At 53.3% G+C, this 20218-nt stretch overlaps 1 protein-coding gene across 2 annotated transcripts in view; it reads left to right on the top strand.

Annotated features, from left to right (window-relative positions):
* Positions 1-20218, top strand: part of gal3st4 (galactose-3-O-sulfotransferase 4) — a 114723-nt gene that overhangs the window by 84542 nt on the left and 9963 nt on the right. For both annotated transcript variants that reach the window (XM_085977501.1, XM_085977500.1), the window contains one exon: positions 16943-17053. In XM_085977501.1, coding sequence (XP_085833627.1) covers positions 16943-17053 — 111 coding nt within the window. The remainder of the gene's footprint in view (positions 1-16942; positions 17054-20218) is intronic.

The following is a 20218-nucleotide window of genomic DNA, read 5'->3' as shown; positions in this document are numbered from 1 at the left end:
AGTGTGGCGCTCCCTCAGTACTGCCCCTCCGACAGTGCGGCGCTCCCTCAGTACGGCTCTCCCTCAGTACTGACCCTCCGACAGTGTGGCGCTCCCTCAGTACTGCCCCTCCGACAGTGTGGCGCTCCTTCAGTACTGCCCCTCCGACAGTGCGGCGCTCCCTCAGTACGGCTCTCCCTCAGTACTGACCCTCCGACAGTGTGGCGCTCCCTCAGTACTGCCCCTCCGACAGTGCGGCGCTCACTCAGTACTGCCCCTCCGACAGTGCGGCGCTCCCTCAGTACTGCCCTTCTGACAGTGCGGCGCTCCCTCAGTACTGGCCCTCCGACAATGCGGCGCTCCCTCAGTACTACCCCTCCGACAGTGCGGCGCTCCCTCAGTACTGCCCCTCCGACAGTGCGGCGCTCCCTCAGTACTGCTTCTCCGACAGTGCGGCACTCCCTCAGTACTGCCCCTCCGACAGTGCGGCGTTCCCTCAGTACTGCTTCTCCGACAGTGCGGCACTCCCTCAGTACTGCCCCTCCGACAGTGCGGCGCTCCCTTAGTACTGCCCCTCCGACAGTGCGGCGCTCCCTCAGTACTGTCCCTCCGATAGTGCGGCGCTCCCTCAGCACTCCACTGGGAGTGTCAGCCTAACTTTATGTGCTCAAGTCCCTGGAGTGGGACTTGAACCCACAACCTTCATGACTCAGAGGCTGAGGGTGCTACCCACTGAGCCACAGCTGACACTGAGAGAGAGGCGGAGAGGTTTAGGGAGGGAATTCCAGAGCTTAGGGCCCAGGCAGCTGAAGGCACGGCCGCCAATGGTGGAGCGATGAAAATCGGGGGATGCTCAACAGGCCAGAATTGGAGGAGTGCGGAGATCTCAGGGGGTTACATATAATATCTATATATATTTGTAAAGCGTTGATGGTAGCTTCAGAACAGGACTTCCCAAACTACACCCTCTTCCTGGTGCTCAGAGTCTAAGTACATTTGCCCTTTCATCAGTTAACAGGGCCTCCAGATGTGAACCGAGATCACCCGCCCACGACAGTGATATGGCCTCCTCCAGAAACCGCCCAAGGGTTGATGATTAACTCCGGTGCAAGTTTTTTTTGCACCTCAAATGAGCAAGGTGGCTGGATCTACACCTCAGTTAAGGTTTTCAAAGTAAAAAGTATTGGTTCGTGAAGAGTCGAGGAGCAGCAAACCAATTTGTCCCAGGTTGCGAAGCGCAAAAATAACATCGGAAGTCTCACAACTGGGTCACTCTTTTCTTATACAACCCAATTGCCATATGTTGGATTTCTGTAATAATTAACTTGCCCTCACTGTCAAATAACATTACTCAGAGGTTTACAGTCTGCTTCTTAATGAGCTAATTCCTTCACCAACCCAAGTGTACTGATTGGCTATCTAACAGAAAGAGTTGGGATAAATGGTTCATTCTCGGGCTGGCAATCAGTAACTAGTGGTGTATATCCAAGTTTGCCGATGACACAAAGATGGGAGGGAAAGCAATGAGTGAGGATGACATAAAAAACCTGCAAAAGGACATAGACAGGCTAAGTGAGTGGGCAGAGATTTGGCAGATGGAATATAATGTTGGAAAGTGTGAGGTTATGCACTTTGGCAGAAAAAATCAAAGAGCAAGTTATTATCTAAATGGAGAGAAACTGCAAAGTGCTACAGTACAAAGGGATCTGGGGGTCCTGGTGCATGAAACACAAAAAGTTAGTATGCAGGTGCAGCAGGTGATCAGGAATGCCAATGGAATCTTGGCTTTTATTGCAAGGGGGATGGAGTATAAAAGCAGGGAAGTCTTGCTGCAGTTATACAGGGTACTGGTGAGGCCACACCTGGAATACTGCGTGCAGTTTTGGTTTCCATATTTAAGAAAAGATATACTTGCTCTCGAGGCGGTTCAGAGAAGGTTCACTTGGTTGATTCCGGAGATGAGGGGGTTGACGTATGAGGAAAGGTTAAGTAGGTTGGGACTCTACTCATTGGAGTTCAGAAGAATGAGAGGCGATCTTATCGAAACATATAAGATTGTGAGGGGGCTTGATCGGGTGGATGCGGGGAGGATGTTTCCACTGATGGGTGAGACTAGAACTAGGGGGCATAATCTAAGAATAAGGGGCTGCCCTTTCAAAACTGAGATGAGGAGAAACTTCTTCACTCAGAGGGTAGTAAATCTATGGAATTTGTTACCCCAGAGAGCTGTGGAAGCTGCGACATTAAATAAATTTAAAACGGAGATAGACAGTTTCCTAGCTGATAAGGGAATTAGGGGTTACGGGGAGAGGGCAGGGAAGTGGACGTGAGTCTAGATTCGGATCAGCCATGATCCTATTGAATGGCGGAGCAGGCCCGAGGGGCCGTATGGCCTACTCCTGCTCCTACTTCTTATGTTCTTATACCATAATCGTTCCCTTTCAAGGAGCCGGCACAGGCACGATGGGCCGAATGGCCTCCTTCTCTGCTGTGAAGTAGCAGAAATGCCGCCATTTACGGTCATCGGGAATACTCTAGGGCAGGTTTTGGCCTGGACCGTATTTTCAGGTCCAGACTTGGCGTGACCTGCGGCTGACCCCCGCTGAACCGAGAGACCCCGCCCTCCGAGGATCAATGGAAAGTGGGCCTCGGGTGTCAGCAGTGAGGGCTGGTCCCAACCCCCCACCCCACCTCCGCAGGCAGCTCGCGTCCGAGCGAGGAGGTCAATGCCGGACGGACCTGGCTCGCCAAGAATGGCCTGCAGAGTGTCAGCCAGTGGCTGTGGGCAGCACTCTCGACTCTGAGTCAGAAGGTCTTGGGTTTGAAGTCCCGCTCCAGGGACTTGACCGCATAATCCAGGCTGACACTCCCAGTGCCAGTAAGTAAGTGCCGCACTGTCGGAGGGGCAGTACTGAGGTAGTGCCGCACTGTCAGAGGGGCAGAACTGAGGGAGCGCCGCACTGTCGGAGGGGCAGTACTGAGGGAGCGCCGCACTGTCAGAGGGGCAGTACTGAGGGAGCGCCGCACTGTCGGAGGGGCAGTACTGAGGGAGCGCCGCACTGTCGGAGGGGCAGTACTGAGGGAGCGCCGCAGTGTCGGAGGGGCAGTACTGAGGGAGCGCCGCACTGTCGGAGGGGCAGTACTGAGGGAGCGCCGCACTGTCGGAGGGGCGGCACTGAGGGAGCGCCGCACTGTCGGAGGGGCAGTACTGAGGGAGCGCCGCACTGTCAGAGGGGCAGTACTGAGGGAGCGCCGCACTGTCGGAGGGACAGTACTGAGGGAGCGCCGCACTGTCGGAGGGGCAGTACTGAGGGAGCGCCGCACTGTCGGAGGGGCAGTACTGAGGGAGCGCCGCACTGTCGGAGGGGCAGTACTGAGGGAGCGCCGCACTGTCGGAGGGGCAGTACTGAGGGAGCGCCGCACTGTCGGAGGGGCAGTACTGAGGGAGCGCCGCACTGTCGGAGGGGCAGTACTGAGGGAGCGCCGCACTGTCGGAGGGACAGTACTGAGCGAGCGTTGCACTGTCGGAGGTGCCGTCTTTCAGATGAGGCGTTAAACTTTGGTGGACGCAAAAGATCCCACGGCCACTATTTCAAAGAAGAGCAGGCGGAGTTCTCCCCGGTCTCCTGGGGCCAATATTTTTTCCTCAACTAAGATCAGTAAAAAACAGATGATCTGGTCATTATCACGTTGCTGTTTGTGGGGGCTTGCTGTGCACAAACTGGCTGCCGCGTTTCCTGCATTACAACAGTGACTACACTTCATAGGCTGTAAAGTGTTTTGAGACATCCGGAGGCTGTGAAAGGCCCGCTATAAGGGGCCTAGATAGAGTGGATAGGAAGGAGCTATTTCCCTCAGCAGAGGGGTCAATAACCAGGGGAATAGATTTAAAGTAATTGGTCGGAGGTTTAAAGGGGAGTTGAGAACTTTTTTCACCCAGAGGGCGGTGGGGGTCTGGAACTCAATGCCTGAAAGGGTGGTAGAGGCAGGAACACTCACCGCATTTAAAAAGTACTTGGATATGCACTTGAAGTGCCGTAACCCACAGGGCTACGGACCAAGAGCTGGGAAAGTGGGATTAGGCTGGATCGCACTTTGTCGGCCGGCACAGACACGATGGGCCGAATGGCCTCCTTCTGTGCCATAAACCTGATTCTCTAAAAGCGAGTCCTTTCTTTCAATATCATTAATTTTTGTTTCAGTGATGGTGTTTGCTTTTACACACATCGAATTACACAGGATATACGGCACAGAAACAGGCCATCCGGCCCAACCAGTCCATGCCGGCGTTTATGCTCCACTCGAGCCTCCTCCCGTCTTTCCTCATCTAACTCTATCAGCGTAACCCTCTATTCCCTCCTCCCTCAGATGCTTGTCCAGCCTCCCCTTAAATGCATCGATACTATTCGCTTCAACCACTCCCTGTGGAAGTGAGTTCCACATTCTCACCACTCTCTGGGTAAAGAAGTTTCTCCTGAATTCCCTATTGGATTTCTTGGTGACTATCTTATATTGATGGCCTCTAGTTATGCTCTTCCCCACGAGTGGAAACATTCTCTCGGTATCCACTCTATCAAAACCTTTCATAATTTTAAAGACCTCTATTAGATCACCCCTCAGCCTTCTTTTTTCAAGAGAAAAGAGACCCAGCCTGTTCATCCTTTCCTGATAGGTATAACCTCGCATTTCTGGTATCATCCTTGTAAATCTCCTCTGCACCCTCTCCAGTGTCTCGATATCCTTTTTATAATATGGCGACCAGAACTGTACGCAGTGCTCCAAGTGTGGTCTAACCAAGGTTCGATACAGGTTTAGCATAACTTCCCAACTTTTCAATTCTATCCCTCTAGAAATAAACCCTAGTGCTTGGTTTGCGTTTTTTATGGCCTTGTTAACCTGTGTCGCAACGTTTAGTGATTTGTGTATTTGTACTCCCAGATCCCTTTGTTCCTCTACCCCACCCAGACTCTCACCCTCCAAGTGATAAGTGACCTCCCTATTCTTCCTGCCAAAATGTAATACCTCACATTTATCTGTGTTGAACTTCATTTGCCAATTATATGCCCAATTCTGCCTTAGTGCATTCCCCCCACCTTTGCCGATGACACCAAACTTGGGGGGGGGGGGGGTGGCAAACAGTGAGGATGAGACCAATCGACTGCTACAGGACGACAGAGGGACCTGGGAGTTAATGTGCATAGGTCCCTGAAGGTGGCGGGACATATTGAGAGAGTGGTTAGCAAAGCATATGGGATCTTGGGCTTCATAAATAGAGGTATTGAGTACAAAAGTAGAGAAGTTATGCTGAACCTTTATAAAGCGCTGGTTAGGCCACAACTGGAGTATTGCGTCCAGTTCTGGTCACCACACTTTAGGAAGGATGTGAAGGCCCTTGAGAGGGTGCAGAGGAGATTTACCAGAATGGTTCCAGGGATGGGGGGATCTTAGCTACAAGGACAGGTTGGAGAAGCTGGATTTGTTGTCATTAGAGCAAAGGAGGCTGAGGGGTGATTTGATCGAGGTGTACAAGATTATGGCGGGTTTGGATAGGCTAGACGGGGAAAGGCTGTTCCCACTAGTTGATGGTACAAGGACTAGGGGACACAGATTTAAGGTTTTGGGCAAGAGATACAGGGGGGGGGATGTGAGGAAAGCTTTTTGACGCAGCGAATGGTGAGGACCTGGAACTCGCTGCCGACGGAAGTGGTGGAAACGGAGACACTCAATGTTTTCAAGGGGAGACTGGATAGGCACTTGAGGGAAATAAACTTGCAGGGCTACGGGGATAGAGCGGGGGAATGGGACTGACTGGATCGCTCTACAGAGAGCCGGCACGGACTACGATGGGCCGAATAGCCTCCTTCTGTGCCCTTGTGACTCTCTGACTCTTGTGCTCTTCCCTTGCTCTGTCCCCCTCTTTGCTGGTTGCAACCCCTTCATGGCTCCTAGTTGAGGGCAGAGATGGTGGGAGGGACTTGGAGTCGCTGATCCACCGTGCGGTTCCAGTAGGGGGCTGTCAGCGCTACAGTGAAGGTGTGTGCCAAGTATAATCCAAGCGGAGCATTGTGCTGGACAAGCAGGCTGGCGTTTGCAAGCGGTTTCTTGCCGGTTTGCCAAAAAATGAAAAGGCGATCAGATGCCACCGCATTAACAGTGAGATTGCATTACTGAACCAAAATCCCAGCCGCAGAACCTCTTGGCCAGCGAAATGTTACGTCGCAGACGCCGAAAGTAAGTGACCCATTTTTTCAAAGGGAGGGGAGGTTGTTGGGGAGACAATGCACTCATCTCAAAATGAGATGCAATTGGAAAATGATCAGGTCGTGAGAGTTATTGCATTTCTGGAGCTGGATCTCATGCCCACATCTCTGCCCCTGGCCAGGACAAGCTTGCCGCTTTCTGTTGTCTGAGCGTCAGATACAAATGCATTTAAGATTAGGCTGGAAGAGAGGGGAGGAGATGGTGGGGGAACTGAAAACACAAGAGGGGCTGCTCCCGGAGAAAGAATGGCGAGGTGTAGACAAGCAAAGCACAGAATGGAGCAGAATTGACCCAGAGGTGAGGGAGGGGGGGTTTCTGCATCTGAGATCAATCAAGAATCCTTCAACTAACACGTATTGTGCGGAACTGGCTTGAAGTGCAATGCAAACGGTGGGACAAGATTAAAATCCACTCTGCCTTCAATCAGTTCAGGCAATACTGGTAGAGATTTAACACTGTAACTCCTGGCTATCCCCAATCTCAAATTGAACAGTTTTAACAAAAAAACAAGTCCAGATGCAAAATGCAGTGATGAGCACTCCAGACAATGCAGGCTTAAGCATTGGAAGGAAAGATTTGCATTTCTCCAGCGCTCTTCACCACCTCAGGACGTCCCAACGCGCTTTACAGCCAATGAAGTACTTATTGAAGTGTGGTCACTGTTGTAATGTGGGAAACGCGGCAGCCAATTTGCGCACAGCAAGCTCCCACAAACAGCAATAATCATAATCAACTTTTACTGTCATGGTTAGTGCACACGTGCAGTACAACGAAATGTAGGCTTGCGGCTCCCGAGAGTGTACATTTAGATTAAGACATTTAAACATTCAACATACATTTGGCTTGTAATACATTAACACAAACATAACCATAATAAAGTGCATTGGCAGATATGCAGGCTTTAGAGTTTATTTGTGGAGTTCAGTAGGATGACAGCCCTGGGAAAGAAGCTGTTCCTAAATCTGGTCGTACGGGTGCGAATGCATCTGTAGCGTCTTCCAATGTGATCATGACCAGATCATCTGTTTTAGTGATGTTGGTTGAGGGATAAATATTGGCCCCAGGACACCGGGGAGAACTCCACCACCCCCTGCTCTTCTTCAATGTAGTGCCGGCGGGATCTTTGACTTCCACCTGAGAGGGCAGACGAGGGCTTCAGTTTAACGTCTCATCCGAAAGACGGCACCTTCAACAGTGCGGCACTCCCTCAGTGCTGCCCCTCCGACTATGTGGCGCTCCCTCAGTACTGCCCCTCCAACAGTGTGACACTCCCTGAGTACTGCCCCTCCGACAGTGCGGCGCTCCCTCAGTACTGCCCCTCCGACTATGTGGCGCTCCCTCAGTATTGCCCCTCCAACAGTGTGACACTCCCTGAGCACTGCCCCTCCGACATTGCGGCGCTCCCTCAGTACTGCCCCTCCGACTATGTGGTGCCCCCTCAGTACTGCCCTTCCAACAGTGCAGCGCTCCCTCAGTACTGCCCCTCCGACAGTACGGCGCTCCCTCTGTACTGCCCCTGAGAGTGCAGCTCTCCCTCAGTACAACCCCTCTGACAGTGCAGCACTCCCTCAATACTGTCCCTGACAGTGCAGCTCTCCCTCAGTACTGCCCCTCCGACAGTGCAGCTCTCCCTCAGTACTGCCCCTCCGACAGTGCAGCTCTCCCTCAGTACTGCCCCTCCGACAGTGCAGCTCTCCCTCAGTACTGCCCCTCCGACAGTGCAGCTCTCCTTCAGTACTGCCGCTCCGACAGTGCGACACTCACTCAGTATTGCCCCTGACATTGCAGGGCTCCCTCAGTACTGCCCCTGACAGTGCGACGCTCCCTCAGTACTGCCCCTCCGACAGGGCGGCGCTCCCTCAGTACTGCCCCTTCGACAGTGCGGTGCTCCCTCAGTACTGCCCCTCCGACAGTGCGGCGCACCGTCAGTACTGCCCCTCCGACAGTGCAGCTCTCCTTCAGTACTGCCGCTCCGACAGTGCGACACTCCCCCAGTACTGCCCCTCCGACAGTGCGGCGCTCCCTCAGTACTGCCCCTGACAGTGCGCCGCTCCCTCAGTACTGCCCCCGACAGTGCAGTGCTCCCTTAGTACTACCCCTCCTACAGTGCGGCGCTCCCTCAGTACTGCCCCTCCGACAGGGCGGCGCTCCCTCAGTACTGCACTGGGAGTGTCAGCCTGGATTTTGTGCTCATGTCTCTGGAGTGGGACTTGAGCCCACGGCCTGCTGACTCAGAGGGGAGAGTGCTACCCACTAAGCTACAGCAAACACCAAGTCAAAGATGGAATATGCTGTGGGGAATTCTGTCCTTTCCACAATAGTAGTATGTGTGGTTTTTCAACTTCTGAGTTTCAGCAGCAAGATCCAGGTGTTCTCCGAAGCCTGCCATACAGAGAGACCATATCTGTCAATGGAGGGCGTGGGGGCGCCACCATTCTATACAAGATCTCTTGCAAGCAAGTGAGGCCCAAAATAAGCTTTGTCAAATTAAGTAAAAATGTGTTGGCAAATGAACTAGAGGCGAGATGAGGAGAATCATTTTCACGCAGCGAGTTATTATGGTCTGGAATGCACTGCCTGAAAGGGCGGTGGAAGCAGATTCAATAGGAACTTTCAAAAGGGAATTGGATAAATACGTGATGGGGAAAGTACTGAGGGAGCGCCGCACTGTCGGAGGGGCAGTACTGAGGGAGTGCCGCACTGTCGGAGGGGCAGTACTGAGGGAGTGCCGCACTGTCGGAGGGGCAGTACTGAGGGAGCGCCGCACTGTCGGAGGGGCAGTACTGAGGGAGCGCTGCACTGTCGGAGGGGCAGTACTGAGGGAGTGCTGCACTGTCGGAGGGGCAGTACTGAGGGAGTGCCGCACTGTCGGAGGGGTAGTACTGAGGGAGTGCTGCACTGTCGGAGGGGCAGTACTGAGGGAGTGCTGCACTGTCGGAGGGGCAGTACTGAGGGAGCGCCGCACTGTCGGAGGGGCAGTACTGAGGGAGCGATGCACTGTCGGAGGGGCAGTACTGAGGGAGCGCCGCACTGTCGGAGGGGCAGTACTGAGGGAGCGCTGCACTGTCGGAGGGGCAGTACTGAGGGAGCGCCGCACTGTCGGAGGGGCAGTACTGAGGGAGCGCTGCACTGTCGGAGGGGCAGTACTGAGGGAGTGCTGCACTGTCGGAGGGGCAGTACTGAGGGAGTGCCGCACTGTCGGAGGGGCAGTACTGAGGGAGCGCTGCACTGTCGGAGGGGCAGTACTGAGGGAGTGCTGCACTGTCGGAGGGGCAGTACTGAGGGAGTGCCGCACTGTCGGAGGGGTAGTACTGAGGGAGTGCTGCACTGTCGGAGGGGCAGTACTGAGGGAGTGCTGCACTGTCGGAGGGGCAGTACTGAGGGAGTGCCGCACTGTCGGAGGGGCAGTACTGAGGGAGCGATGCACTGTCGGAGGGGCAGTACTGAGGGAGCGCCGCACTGTCGGAGGGGCAGTACTGAGGGAGTGCCGCACTGTCGGAGGGGCAGTACTGAGGGAGCGCTGCACTGTCGGAGGGGCAGTACTGAGGGAGTGCTGCACTGTCGGAGGGGCAGTACTGAGGGAGTGCCGCACTGTCGGAGGGGTAGTACTGAGGGAGTGCTGCACTGTCGGAGGGGCAGTACTGAGGGAGTGCTGCACTGTCGGAGGGGCAGTACTGAGGGAGCGCCGCACTGTCGGAGGGGCAGTACTGAGGGAGCGACGCACTGTCGAAGGGGCAGTACTGAGGGAGTGCTGCACTGTCGGAGGAGCAGTACTGAGGGAGCACCGCACTGTCGGAGGGGCAGTACTGAGGGAGCGCCGCACTGTCGGAGGGGCAGTACTGAGGGAGCCGCACTGTCGGAGGGGCAGTACTGAGGGAGCGCTGCACTGTCGGAGGGGCAGTACTGAGGGAGTGCTGCACTGTCGGAGGGGCAGTACTGAGGGAGTGCCGCACTGTCGGAGGGGTAGTACTGAGGGAGTGCTGCACTGTCGGAGGGGCAGTACTGAGGGAGTGCTGCACTGTCAGAGGGGCAGTACTGAGGGAGCGCCGCACTGTCGGAGGGGCAGTACTGAGGGAGCGACGCACTGTCGGAGGGGCAGTACTGAGGGAGTGCTGCACTGTCGGAGGAGCAGTACTGAGGGAGCACCGCACTGTCGGAGGGGCAGTACTGAGGGAGCGCCGCACTGTCAGAGGGGCAGTACTGAGGGAGCCGCACTGTCGGAGGGGCAGTACTGAGGGAGCGCCGCACTGTCGGAGGGGCAGTACTGAGGGAGCGCCGCAATGTCGGAGGGGCAGTACTGAGGGAGTGCTGCACTGTCGGAGGAGCAGTACTGAGGGAGCGCTGCACTGTCGGAGGGGCAGTACTGAGGGAGCGCCGCACTGTCGGAGGGGCAGTACTGAGGGAGCGCCGCACTGTCGGAGGGGCCGCACTGTCGGAGGGGCAGTACTGAGGGAGCGCCGCACTGTCGGAGGGGCAGTACTGAGGGAGTGCTGCACTGTCGGAGGAGCAGTCCTGAGGGAGCGCCGCACTGTCGGAGGGGCAGTACTGAGGGAGCACCGCACTGTCGGAGGGGCAGTACTGAGGGAGTGCTGCACTGTCGGAGGAGCAGTACTGAGGGAGCGCCGCACTGTCATAGGGGCAGTACTGAGGGAGCGCCGCACTGTCGGAGGGGCAGTACTGAGGGACGCCGCACTGTCGGAGGGGCAGTACTGAGGGAGCGCCGCACTGTTGGAGGGACAGTACTTAGGGAGCGCAGCACTGTGGGAGGGGCAGTACTCAGGGAGCGCCGCACTGTCGGAGGGGCGGTACTGAGGGAGCGCCGCTCTGTCGGAGGGGCAGTACTGAGGGAGCGCCGCACTGTCGGAGGGGCAGTACTGAGGGAGCGCCGCACTGTTGGAGGGGCAGTACTGAGGGAGCGTCGCACTGTCATAGGGGCAGTACTGAGGGAGCGCTGCACTGTCGGAGGGGCAGTACTGAGGGAGCACCGCACTGTCGGAGGGGCAGTATTGAGGGAGCGCTGCACTGTCGGGTTGGCAGTACTGAGGGAGCGCTGCACTGTCGGAGGGGCAGTACTGAGGGAGCTTTGCAGTGTTGGAGGGGCAGTACTGAGGGAGCGCTGCACTGTCGGGTTGGCAGTACTGAGGGAGCGCTGCACTGTCGGAGGGGCAGTACTGAGGGAGCTTTGCAGTGTTGGAGGGGCAGTACTGAGGGAGCGCTGCACTGTCGGAGGGGCCGTACTGAGTGAGCCAATCAAACCCCAGTTAGGTATTCCATCGAATCTACAGCACAGAAACAGGCCATTCGGCCCAACTGGTCCGTGTCGGAGTTTCTGCTCCACACGAGCCTCCTCCCACCCCTCTTCATCTCACCCTATCAGCACAACCTTCTATTCCTTTCTCCCTCATGTGTTTATCCAGCTTCCCCTTAAAGGCATCTGTGCAATTTGCCTCAACCACTCCCTGTGGTAGCGAGTCTCACATTCTCACCACTCTCTGGGTGAAGAAGTTTCTCCTGAATTCCCGATTGGATTTATTAGTGACGATCTTATATTGATGGCCCCTAGTTCTGGTCTCCACTGCAAGTGGAATCACCTTCTCAAGTCTACCCTATCAAACACTGAAAGACCGCCATCTGGTCACCCCCTCAGCCTTCTCTTTTCTAGATTAAAGAGCCCCAGCCTGTTCAATCTTTCCTGATAGGTAGAACCTCTCAGTTCTGGCATCGTCCTTGTAAATATTTTTTTTGTACCCTCTCCAGTGCCTCTATATCCTTTTGATAACATGGAGACCAGAACTGTACGCAGTAGTGCGGTCTAACCAAGGTTCGATACAAGTTTGATTGGCTGCGAGTATGTTATGATTTACTCTCAAAAACCCTTGCCTTCATTTACAACCAGTTTCAAACAATATTGCACATATGTGACCGTGTTGCCAAGGATACCTGCACCGAACATTTCTGAACTGAACGTTAATCTGTTTTCCATACAGGTCTCATGGTCCTGTAGGCTTGATGGTAGCTTTTCATACAATCATAGAAGGGACGCAGCACAGAGGGAGGCCATTCGGCCCATCGTGCCTGTGCCGGCTCTCTGAAGCTCTTCCCAATCCCCCTGCTTTGCTTTTCAATTCTCTTGCTCTAGAAATGAACCCCAGTGCTTTGTTTGCTTTTATTAATGGCCTTATTAACCTGCGTCGCCACTTTTAGTGATTTGTGTATCTGTACCCCCACAGATCCCTCTGTTCCTCTACCCCATTTAGATACTTATTTTCCAAGGAGTATGTGGCCTCCATATTCTTCCTACCAAAATGTAACACCTCACACTGATAGAAACATAGAAACGTAGAAGATAGGAGCAGGAGTAGGCCATTCGGCCCCTCGAGCCTGCTCCGCCATTCAATGAGATCATGGCTGATCATCCAAACTCAGTACCCTGTCCCTGCCTCTCCCCATATCCCTTGATCCCTTTAGCCTTAAGAAATATATCCAACTCCTTCTTGAATATATTTAATGAATTGGCCTCCACTGCCTTCTGTGGTAGAGAATTCCACAGGTTCACCACTCTCTGGGTGAAGAAATTCCTCCTCATCTCTGTCCTAAATGGCTTACCCCTTATCTTTAGACTGTGACCCCTGGTTCTGGACTCCCCGACCATCGAGAACATCCTTCCTGCATCTAGTCTGTCTAGAGAGTTACAAGTCAAAAGAGATACATTTCAAGAAAGCTTTTGGGACGTGGAGAACAAAGCGAAGAGTTTTCCGGGGAAAGCAACTCTTTACCTCCTCCTTTCTCTGTGACAACTCATGATAGATTCATGATCTTGGAGGAGTTGAGGTGGAAGATCATGCATGATCTTATTGAATGGCGGAGCAGGCTCGAATGACCTACTCCTGCTCCTAGATCTCATCGTTACCTCTGGTGCCCCCGAAGGATCTATCCTTGGCCCCCTCCTATTTCACATCTACATGTTGCTGCTCGGTGACATCATCCGCAAACACAGCCTCAGTTTCCTCATGTACGCTGACGACACCCAGATCTACCTCACTACCTCTTCTCTCGACCCTTCCACGGTCTCGAAATTGTCAGACTGCTTGTCCGACATCCAGTTCTGGATGAGCAAACAAATTCTCCAATTAAATATTGGGAAGACCAAAGCCATTGTTTTCGGTCCCCGCCACAAACTCCGTTCCCGAGCCACTGACTCCATCCCACTCCCTAACATCTGTCTGAGGCTGATCCACACTGTTCGCAACCTTGGTGTCATGTCTGACTCTGAAATGAGTTTCCGACCACATATCCGCAGCATAACAAAGACCGCCTACCTCCACCTCCGTAACATCGCCCGTCTCCGCCCCTGCCTCAGCTCATCCGCTGCTGAAACCCTCATCCATGCCTTTGTTATCTCTAGACTTGACTATTCCAACGCACTCCTGGCTGGCCTCCCACATTCCACCCTCCGTAAACTTGAGGTCATCCAAAACTCGGCTGCCCGTGTCCTAACCCGCACCAAGTCCCGTTCACCCATCACCCCCTGTACTCGCTGACCTACATTGGCTCCCGGTTAAGCAGCGCCTGGATTTCAAAATTCTCATCCTTGTTTTCAAATCCCTCCATGGCCTCGCCCCTCCCTATCTCTGTAATCTCCTCCAGCCCCACAACCCCCCCCCCCGAGATATCTGCACTCCTCTAATTCTGCCCTCTTGAGCATCCCTGATTATAATCGCTCCACCATCGGCAGCCGTGCCTTCTGTTGCCTGGGCCCCAAGCTCTGGAATTCCCTCCCTAAACCTCTCCGCCTCTCTACCTCTCTCTCCTCCTTTAAGACGCTCCTTAAAACCGACCTCTTTGACCAAGCTTTTGGTCACCTGCCCTAATTTATCCTTATGTGGCTCGGTGTCAACTTTTGTCTGATAATCGCTCCCGAGCAGCGACTTGGGACGTTTTACTACGTTAAAGGCGCTATATAAATACAAGTTGTTGTTGTTGTTCTCATGTTCTTATGACCTGGAAGTCCTTCCTTTGCTTGTGGGGATTGGCCACTTCTCCCTGACCCAGATTGTTGAAGCACGGATTAGACTATGGATAATCTCTGAATTGTCTGTTGACAAACATTTCACAAGAAAGCAGATCGTACATTCAGCAGGACTTTACTATGTCTCTGGTTGTACCGTGGCTCTGGTAGAGTAAAACCATAATTCAGCCTTGGCTCAGTAGGTAGCACGCTTGCCTTTTGAGTTGGAAGGTTGTGGGTTCAAGTCCCACATCAGATAATTGAGCATGTAGGCTGACATTCGCAGTGCAATGCTGAGGGAGTGCCGCACTGTCGGAGGGGCAGTACTGATGGAGTGCTGCACTGTCCAAGGGGCAGTACTGAGGGAGCGCTGCAATGTCCAAGGGGCAGTACTGAGGGAGCACTGCACTGTCAGAGGGGCAGTACTGATGGAGTGCTGCACTGTCAGAGGGGCAGTACTGAGGGAGCGCCGCACTGTCGGAGGGGCAGTACTGAGGGAGCGCCGCACTGTCGGAGGGGCAGTACTGAGGGAGTGCCGCACTGTCAGAGGGGCAGTACTGATGGAGCGCCGCACTGTGGGAGGGGCAGTACTGAGGGAGCGCCGCACTGTCGGAGGGGCAGTACTGAGGGAGCGCCGCACTGTCGGAGGAGCAGTACTGAGGGAGCGCCGCACTGTCGGAGGGGCAGTACTGAGGGAGCGCCACACTGTCGGAGGGGCGGTACTGAGGGAGCGCCGCACTGTCGGAGGGGCGGTACTGAGGGAGCGCCGCACTGTCGGAGGGGCAGTACTGAGGGATCGCCACACTGTCGGAGGGGCAGTAGTGAGGGAGCGCCGCACTGTCGGAGGGGCAGTACTGAGGGAGCGCCGCACTGTCGGAGGGGCAGTACTGAGGGAGCGCCGCACTGTCGGAGGGGCAGTAGTGAGGGAGCGCCGCACTGTCGGAGGGGCAGTACTGAGGGAGCGCCGCACTGTCGGAGGGGCAGTACTGAGGGAGCGCCGCACTGTCGGAGGGGCAGTACTGAGGGAGCGCCGCACTGTCGGAGGGGCAGTACTGAGGGAGCGCCGCACTGTCGGAGGGGCAGTACTGAGGGAGCGCCGCACTGTCGGAGGGGCGGTAAGGAGGGAGCGCCGCACTGTCGGAGGGGCGGTACTGAGGGAGCGCTGCACTGTCGGAGGGGCAGTACTGAGGGAGCGCTGCACTGTCGGAGGGGCGGTACTGAGGGAGTGCCGCACTGTCGGAGGGGCGGTAAGGAGGGAGCGCCGCACTGTCGGAGGGGCAGTACTGAGGGAGCGCCGCACTGTCGGAGGGGCAGTACTGAGGGAGCGCCGCACTGTCGGAGGGGCAGTAGTGAGGGAGCGCCGCACTGTCGGAGGGGCAGTACTGAGGGAGCGCCGCACTGTCGGAGGGGCGGTAAGGAGGGAGCGCCGCACTGTCGGAGGGGCGGTACTGAGGGAGCGCTGCACTGTCGGAGGTGTTGTCTTTTCAACGAGACGTTAAGCTGAGGCCCTGTCTACCCTCTCGGGTGGATGTGAAAGATCCCGTGGCACTATTTTGAAGAAGAGCAGGGGAGTTCTTCCCAGTGTCCTCGGCCAATATCTATCCCTCAAGCAGCACCTATAATAAATTATCTTGTCTTCATCACATTGCTGTTAAGTGCAAATTGGCAGCCGCATTCCCTGCATTATAACAGTGACCACACTTCAAATTATACTTGGCTGTAAAGCGCTTTGGGACATCCTGAGGTGGCAAAAGGTGCTATATGAATGCAAGATTAACAATGGTGCTAGCAATGGCAGATGCAATATAATGTGGATAAATGCGAGGTTACCCACGTCGGTGGCAAAAACAGGAAGGTAGATTATTATCTGAACGGCAATAGATTGGGAGAAGGGGAAGTGCAACGAGACCTGGGTGTCCTTGTGCACCAGTCGCTGAAGGTAAGCATGCAGGTGCAGCAGGCGGTTAAGAAGGCAAGTGGTATGTTGGCCTTCATAGCAAGAGGATTCGAGTACAGGAGCAAGGATGTCTTGCTGCAGTTGTACAGGGCCTTGGTGAGACCACACCTTGAGTATTGTCTGCAGTTTTGGTCGCCTTATCTGAGGAAGGATGTTCTTGCCATGGAAGGAGTGCAGCGAAGATTCACCAGACTGATACCTGGGATGGCAGGAATGACGTATGAGGAGAGATTGGGTCGATTGGGCTTATACTCACTGGAGTTTAGAAGAATGAGAGGGGCTCTCATTGAAACTTATAAAATTCTAACAGGACAAGACAGACTGGATGCAGGAAGGATGTTCCCGATGGCGGGGGAGTCCAGAACCAGGGGTCACAGTCTAAGGATAAGGGGTAAGCCATTTAGGACAGAGATGAGGAGGAATTTCTTCACCCAGAGAGTGGTGAACCTGTGGAATTCTCTACCACACAAGGCAGTTGAGGCCAATTCATTAAATATATTCAAGAAGGAGTTGGATATATTTCTTAAGGCTAAAGGGATCAAGGGATATGGGGAGAAGGCAGGGACAGGGTACTGAGTTTGGATGATCAGCCATGATCTCATTAAATGGCGGAACAGGCTCGAGGGGCCGAATGGCCTACTCCTGCTCCTATCTTCTATGTTTCTACCAGGCCTGTTTCCTGATACCATTGAAGAAATGTTCCTGTCCGGCTTTTCACACGCATTTCTTCCCTTCAGGAAGCCACGGTTACTACAATGGTGTACGCTCAGTGTCCTGTGGATGACCGTCATCATCCTTATGGCTATCGGATTGGCAATCCAGACATTGGGCATCACGGATAAAAAAAGGTTAGTGCCCATTTTTCTTCAATATTGTGCGTCAGTTCACGACTAACATCTAAATACTGGAACTTCTCAGGATAAGGGGTCGGCCACTTAGGACTGAGATGAGGAGAAATTTCTTCACTCAGAGGGTGGTGAATCTTTGGAATTCTCTGCCCCAGAGGGCTGTGGAGGCTCAGTCGTTGAGTATATTCAAGGCTGAGAGCGATAGATTTTTGAATCTTAAGGGAATCAAGGGATATGGGGATCGGGCGGGAAAGTGGAGATGAGGTAGAAGATCAGCCGTGATCTTATTGAATGGCTCGAGGGGCCGAATGGACGACTCCTGCTCCTATTTCTTATGTTCTTATGTTCTGACTTGAATATTGATGAACATTAATGGACCCTACTGGTAAAGGTGGCATAGGAAATGCGTAACAGACTTAAAAAACATCGACTGTTACTGAATTAAGATCTTAGTTATGTTGTCATATCACAATTTCGTTAAAAAAAAGACTACCAAAGACTGAATTGTATGAGGCACATGGGAACAAGGAGGCAGCCATTCAGCCCCTCGAGCCCATTCTGCCATTCAATGAGATCGTGGCTGATCTGTATCTTAACTCCATCTACCCGCCTTGGTTCCGTAACCCTCAATACCCTTACCCAACAACAATCTATCCATCTCAGTTTTGGAATTTTCAATTGACCCCCCGCCCCCCGCAGCCTCGACAGCTTTTTGGGGGGAGAGCGTTCCAGATTTCCACCGCCCTTTGTGTGAAGAAGTGCTTCCTGACATCACCCCTGAGCGGCCTGGCTCTAATTTTAAGGTTTGTTACAAGCTCCCTTGTTCTGGACTCCCCCTACCAGAGGAAATAGTTTCTCTCTATCCATCCTATCAACTCCTTTAATTATCTTAAGCACCTCGATGAGATCATCTCTTAATCTTAGAAACATAGAAGATAGGAGCAGGAGTAGGCCATTCGGCCCCTCGAGCCTGCTCCGCCATTCAATGCGACCATGGCTGATCATCCAAACTCAGTACCCTGTCCCTGCCTTCTCCCCATATCCCTTGATCCCTTTAGCCTTAAGAAATATATCTAACTCCTTCTTGAATATATTTAATGAATTGGCCTCAACTGCCTTCTGTGGTAGAGAATTCCACAGGTTCACCACTCTCTGGGTGAAGAAATTCCTCCTCATTTCAGTCCTAAATGGCTTACCCCTTATCCTTAGACTGTGACCCCTGGTTCTGACTCCCCCGCCATCGGGAACATCCTTCCTGCATCCAGTCTGTCTAGTCCTGTTCGATACTCGCGGGAACACAAGCCAACCCATTTGGGTTTCCAACTCTGCTTTCATCACATGACCTCTCGCCTCCAGCTACCCCACTTGTGTATTCCCCCCCCCCCAGGTCCAATATTGTTCTAATTAATAAATGAAATTGTACAAAGAAGATGAACAAAAACATTATTTTAACGCACCAATGATTTTTTTTGTCCTGAGTTGCTCGCTGCGGTGCCCAGGAGATTCATCTTTAATCCTAGAATGGTTACAGCACAGAAGGAGGCCATTCGGCCCGTCCAGCCCGTGCCGGCTCTCTGCAAGAGCACTTCAGATAGTCCCGCTCCCCCGCCCTTTCCCCGTAGCCCTGCACATTTCTTTCCTTCAGATACTTATCCAACTTTTGAAAGCCGTGATTGAATCTGCCTCCACCGCCCTCTCAGGCAGTGCGTTCCAGATCCTAACCACTCGCTACATACATTTTTTTTCCCTCATGTCGCCTTTGGTTCTTCTGCCAATCACCTTAAATCTGTGTCCTCGGGTTCTCGACCCTTCCGCCAATGGGAACAGTTTCTCTCTATCTACTCTGTCCGGACCCCTCATGATTTTGAACACCTCTATCAAATCTCCTCTCAACCTTCTCTGCTCCAAGGAGAACAACCCCAGCTTCTCCAGTCTATCCACGTAACTGAAGTCCCTCATCCCTGGAACCATTCTGGTAAATTTTTCCTGCACCCTCTCTAAGGCCTTCACATCCTTCCTAAAGTGCGGTGCCCAGAATTGGACACAATACTCCAGTTGGGGCCGAACCAGTGCTTTATGCAGGTTCATCATAATTTCCACACTTTTGTACTCTGTGCCTCTACTGATGAAGCCCAGGATCCCGTGGAGTGTTTTAAGGTCCTTGGGGAGAGGCGGACGTGGAAGCAACCTCTGCCCTTTGCAGAATTAATTATACCACAATCCCGTGTGCCCCGTAAGCCTCGCTTCGTTCTGCCCGGCCTGTTTCTTTTAGCGCGCGGTCCCTTTAGATTTCCGTGCATGCGCGGTATTTATGTTGGAGATGCCGGTGAGCTGCCCACGCAGGATCTTTCCCGCTCCTGGGCCAGCCGGTTGGCTTAGAGGGAACGTTGCCCACAATCATAGTGTATCCCACAGCCCCTCCGCTCTGTGGAACTGTTTTTTTTTGCACTAATTCAATTACTATATAAATTAAATGTGTTGTGAGATGTGTTCCTATATGTGAGGAGAGTTCTAGAGATTTGACAGGCTATGGGGAAGGAGCAGGGGAGTGTGATTAATTGGAGTGCTCGTTCAAAGAGCTGGCACATAGATGAGAGTGAGTTATGAAACGCAAACATCGATAAGTACTTAGTCATTGAGTGGAATGGGGCCTTTATTCTCTAGAGTTTAGAAGAATGAGAGGTGAGCTCATTGAAACGTATATAATTCTTAGAGGGCTTGACAGGGCAGATGCTGAGAGATTGTTTCCCCTGGCTGGGGAGTCTAGAACCAAGGGTCACAGTCTCAGAATAAGGGGTCGGCCATTTAGGACTGAGATGAGGAGAAATTTCTTCACTCAAAGGGTTGTGAATCTTTGGAATTCTCTACCCCAGAGGGCTGTGGAGGCTCAGTCGTTGAGTATATTCAAGACAGAGATCGATAAAATTTTGTGCACTAAGGGAATCAAGGGATATGGGGATCAGGCGGGAAAGTGGAGTTGAGGTCGATGATCAGCCATGATCTTATTGAATGGCGGAGCAGGCTCGAGGGGCCGTATGGCTGACTCCTGCTCCAAATTCTTATATTCTTATTTTCTGAATTTGTTAACTTACCAGCAAATTATTTTTGCTGCCTATACTAATTAAACTGTTTCCTGCAATGGAAACGCTGTTTTCAGTTTGATAG

This window comes from Somniosus microcephalus, unplaced genomic scaffold (genome assembly GCF_052327205.1).
Source record: "Somniosus microcephalus isolate GS21.2 unplaced genomic scaffold, FLI_Smic_1.0 unresolved_chr4, whole genome shotgun sequence".
Lineage (NCBI taxonomy): Eukaryota > Metazoa > Chordata > Chondrichthyes > Squaliformes > Somniosidae > Somniosus > Somniosus microcephalus.
The sequence above is the reverse complement of the archived record's forward strand: the minus strand, read 5'-3'. Positions and strand labels throughout refer to the sequence as shown.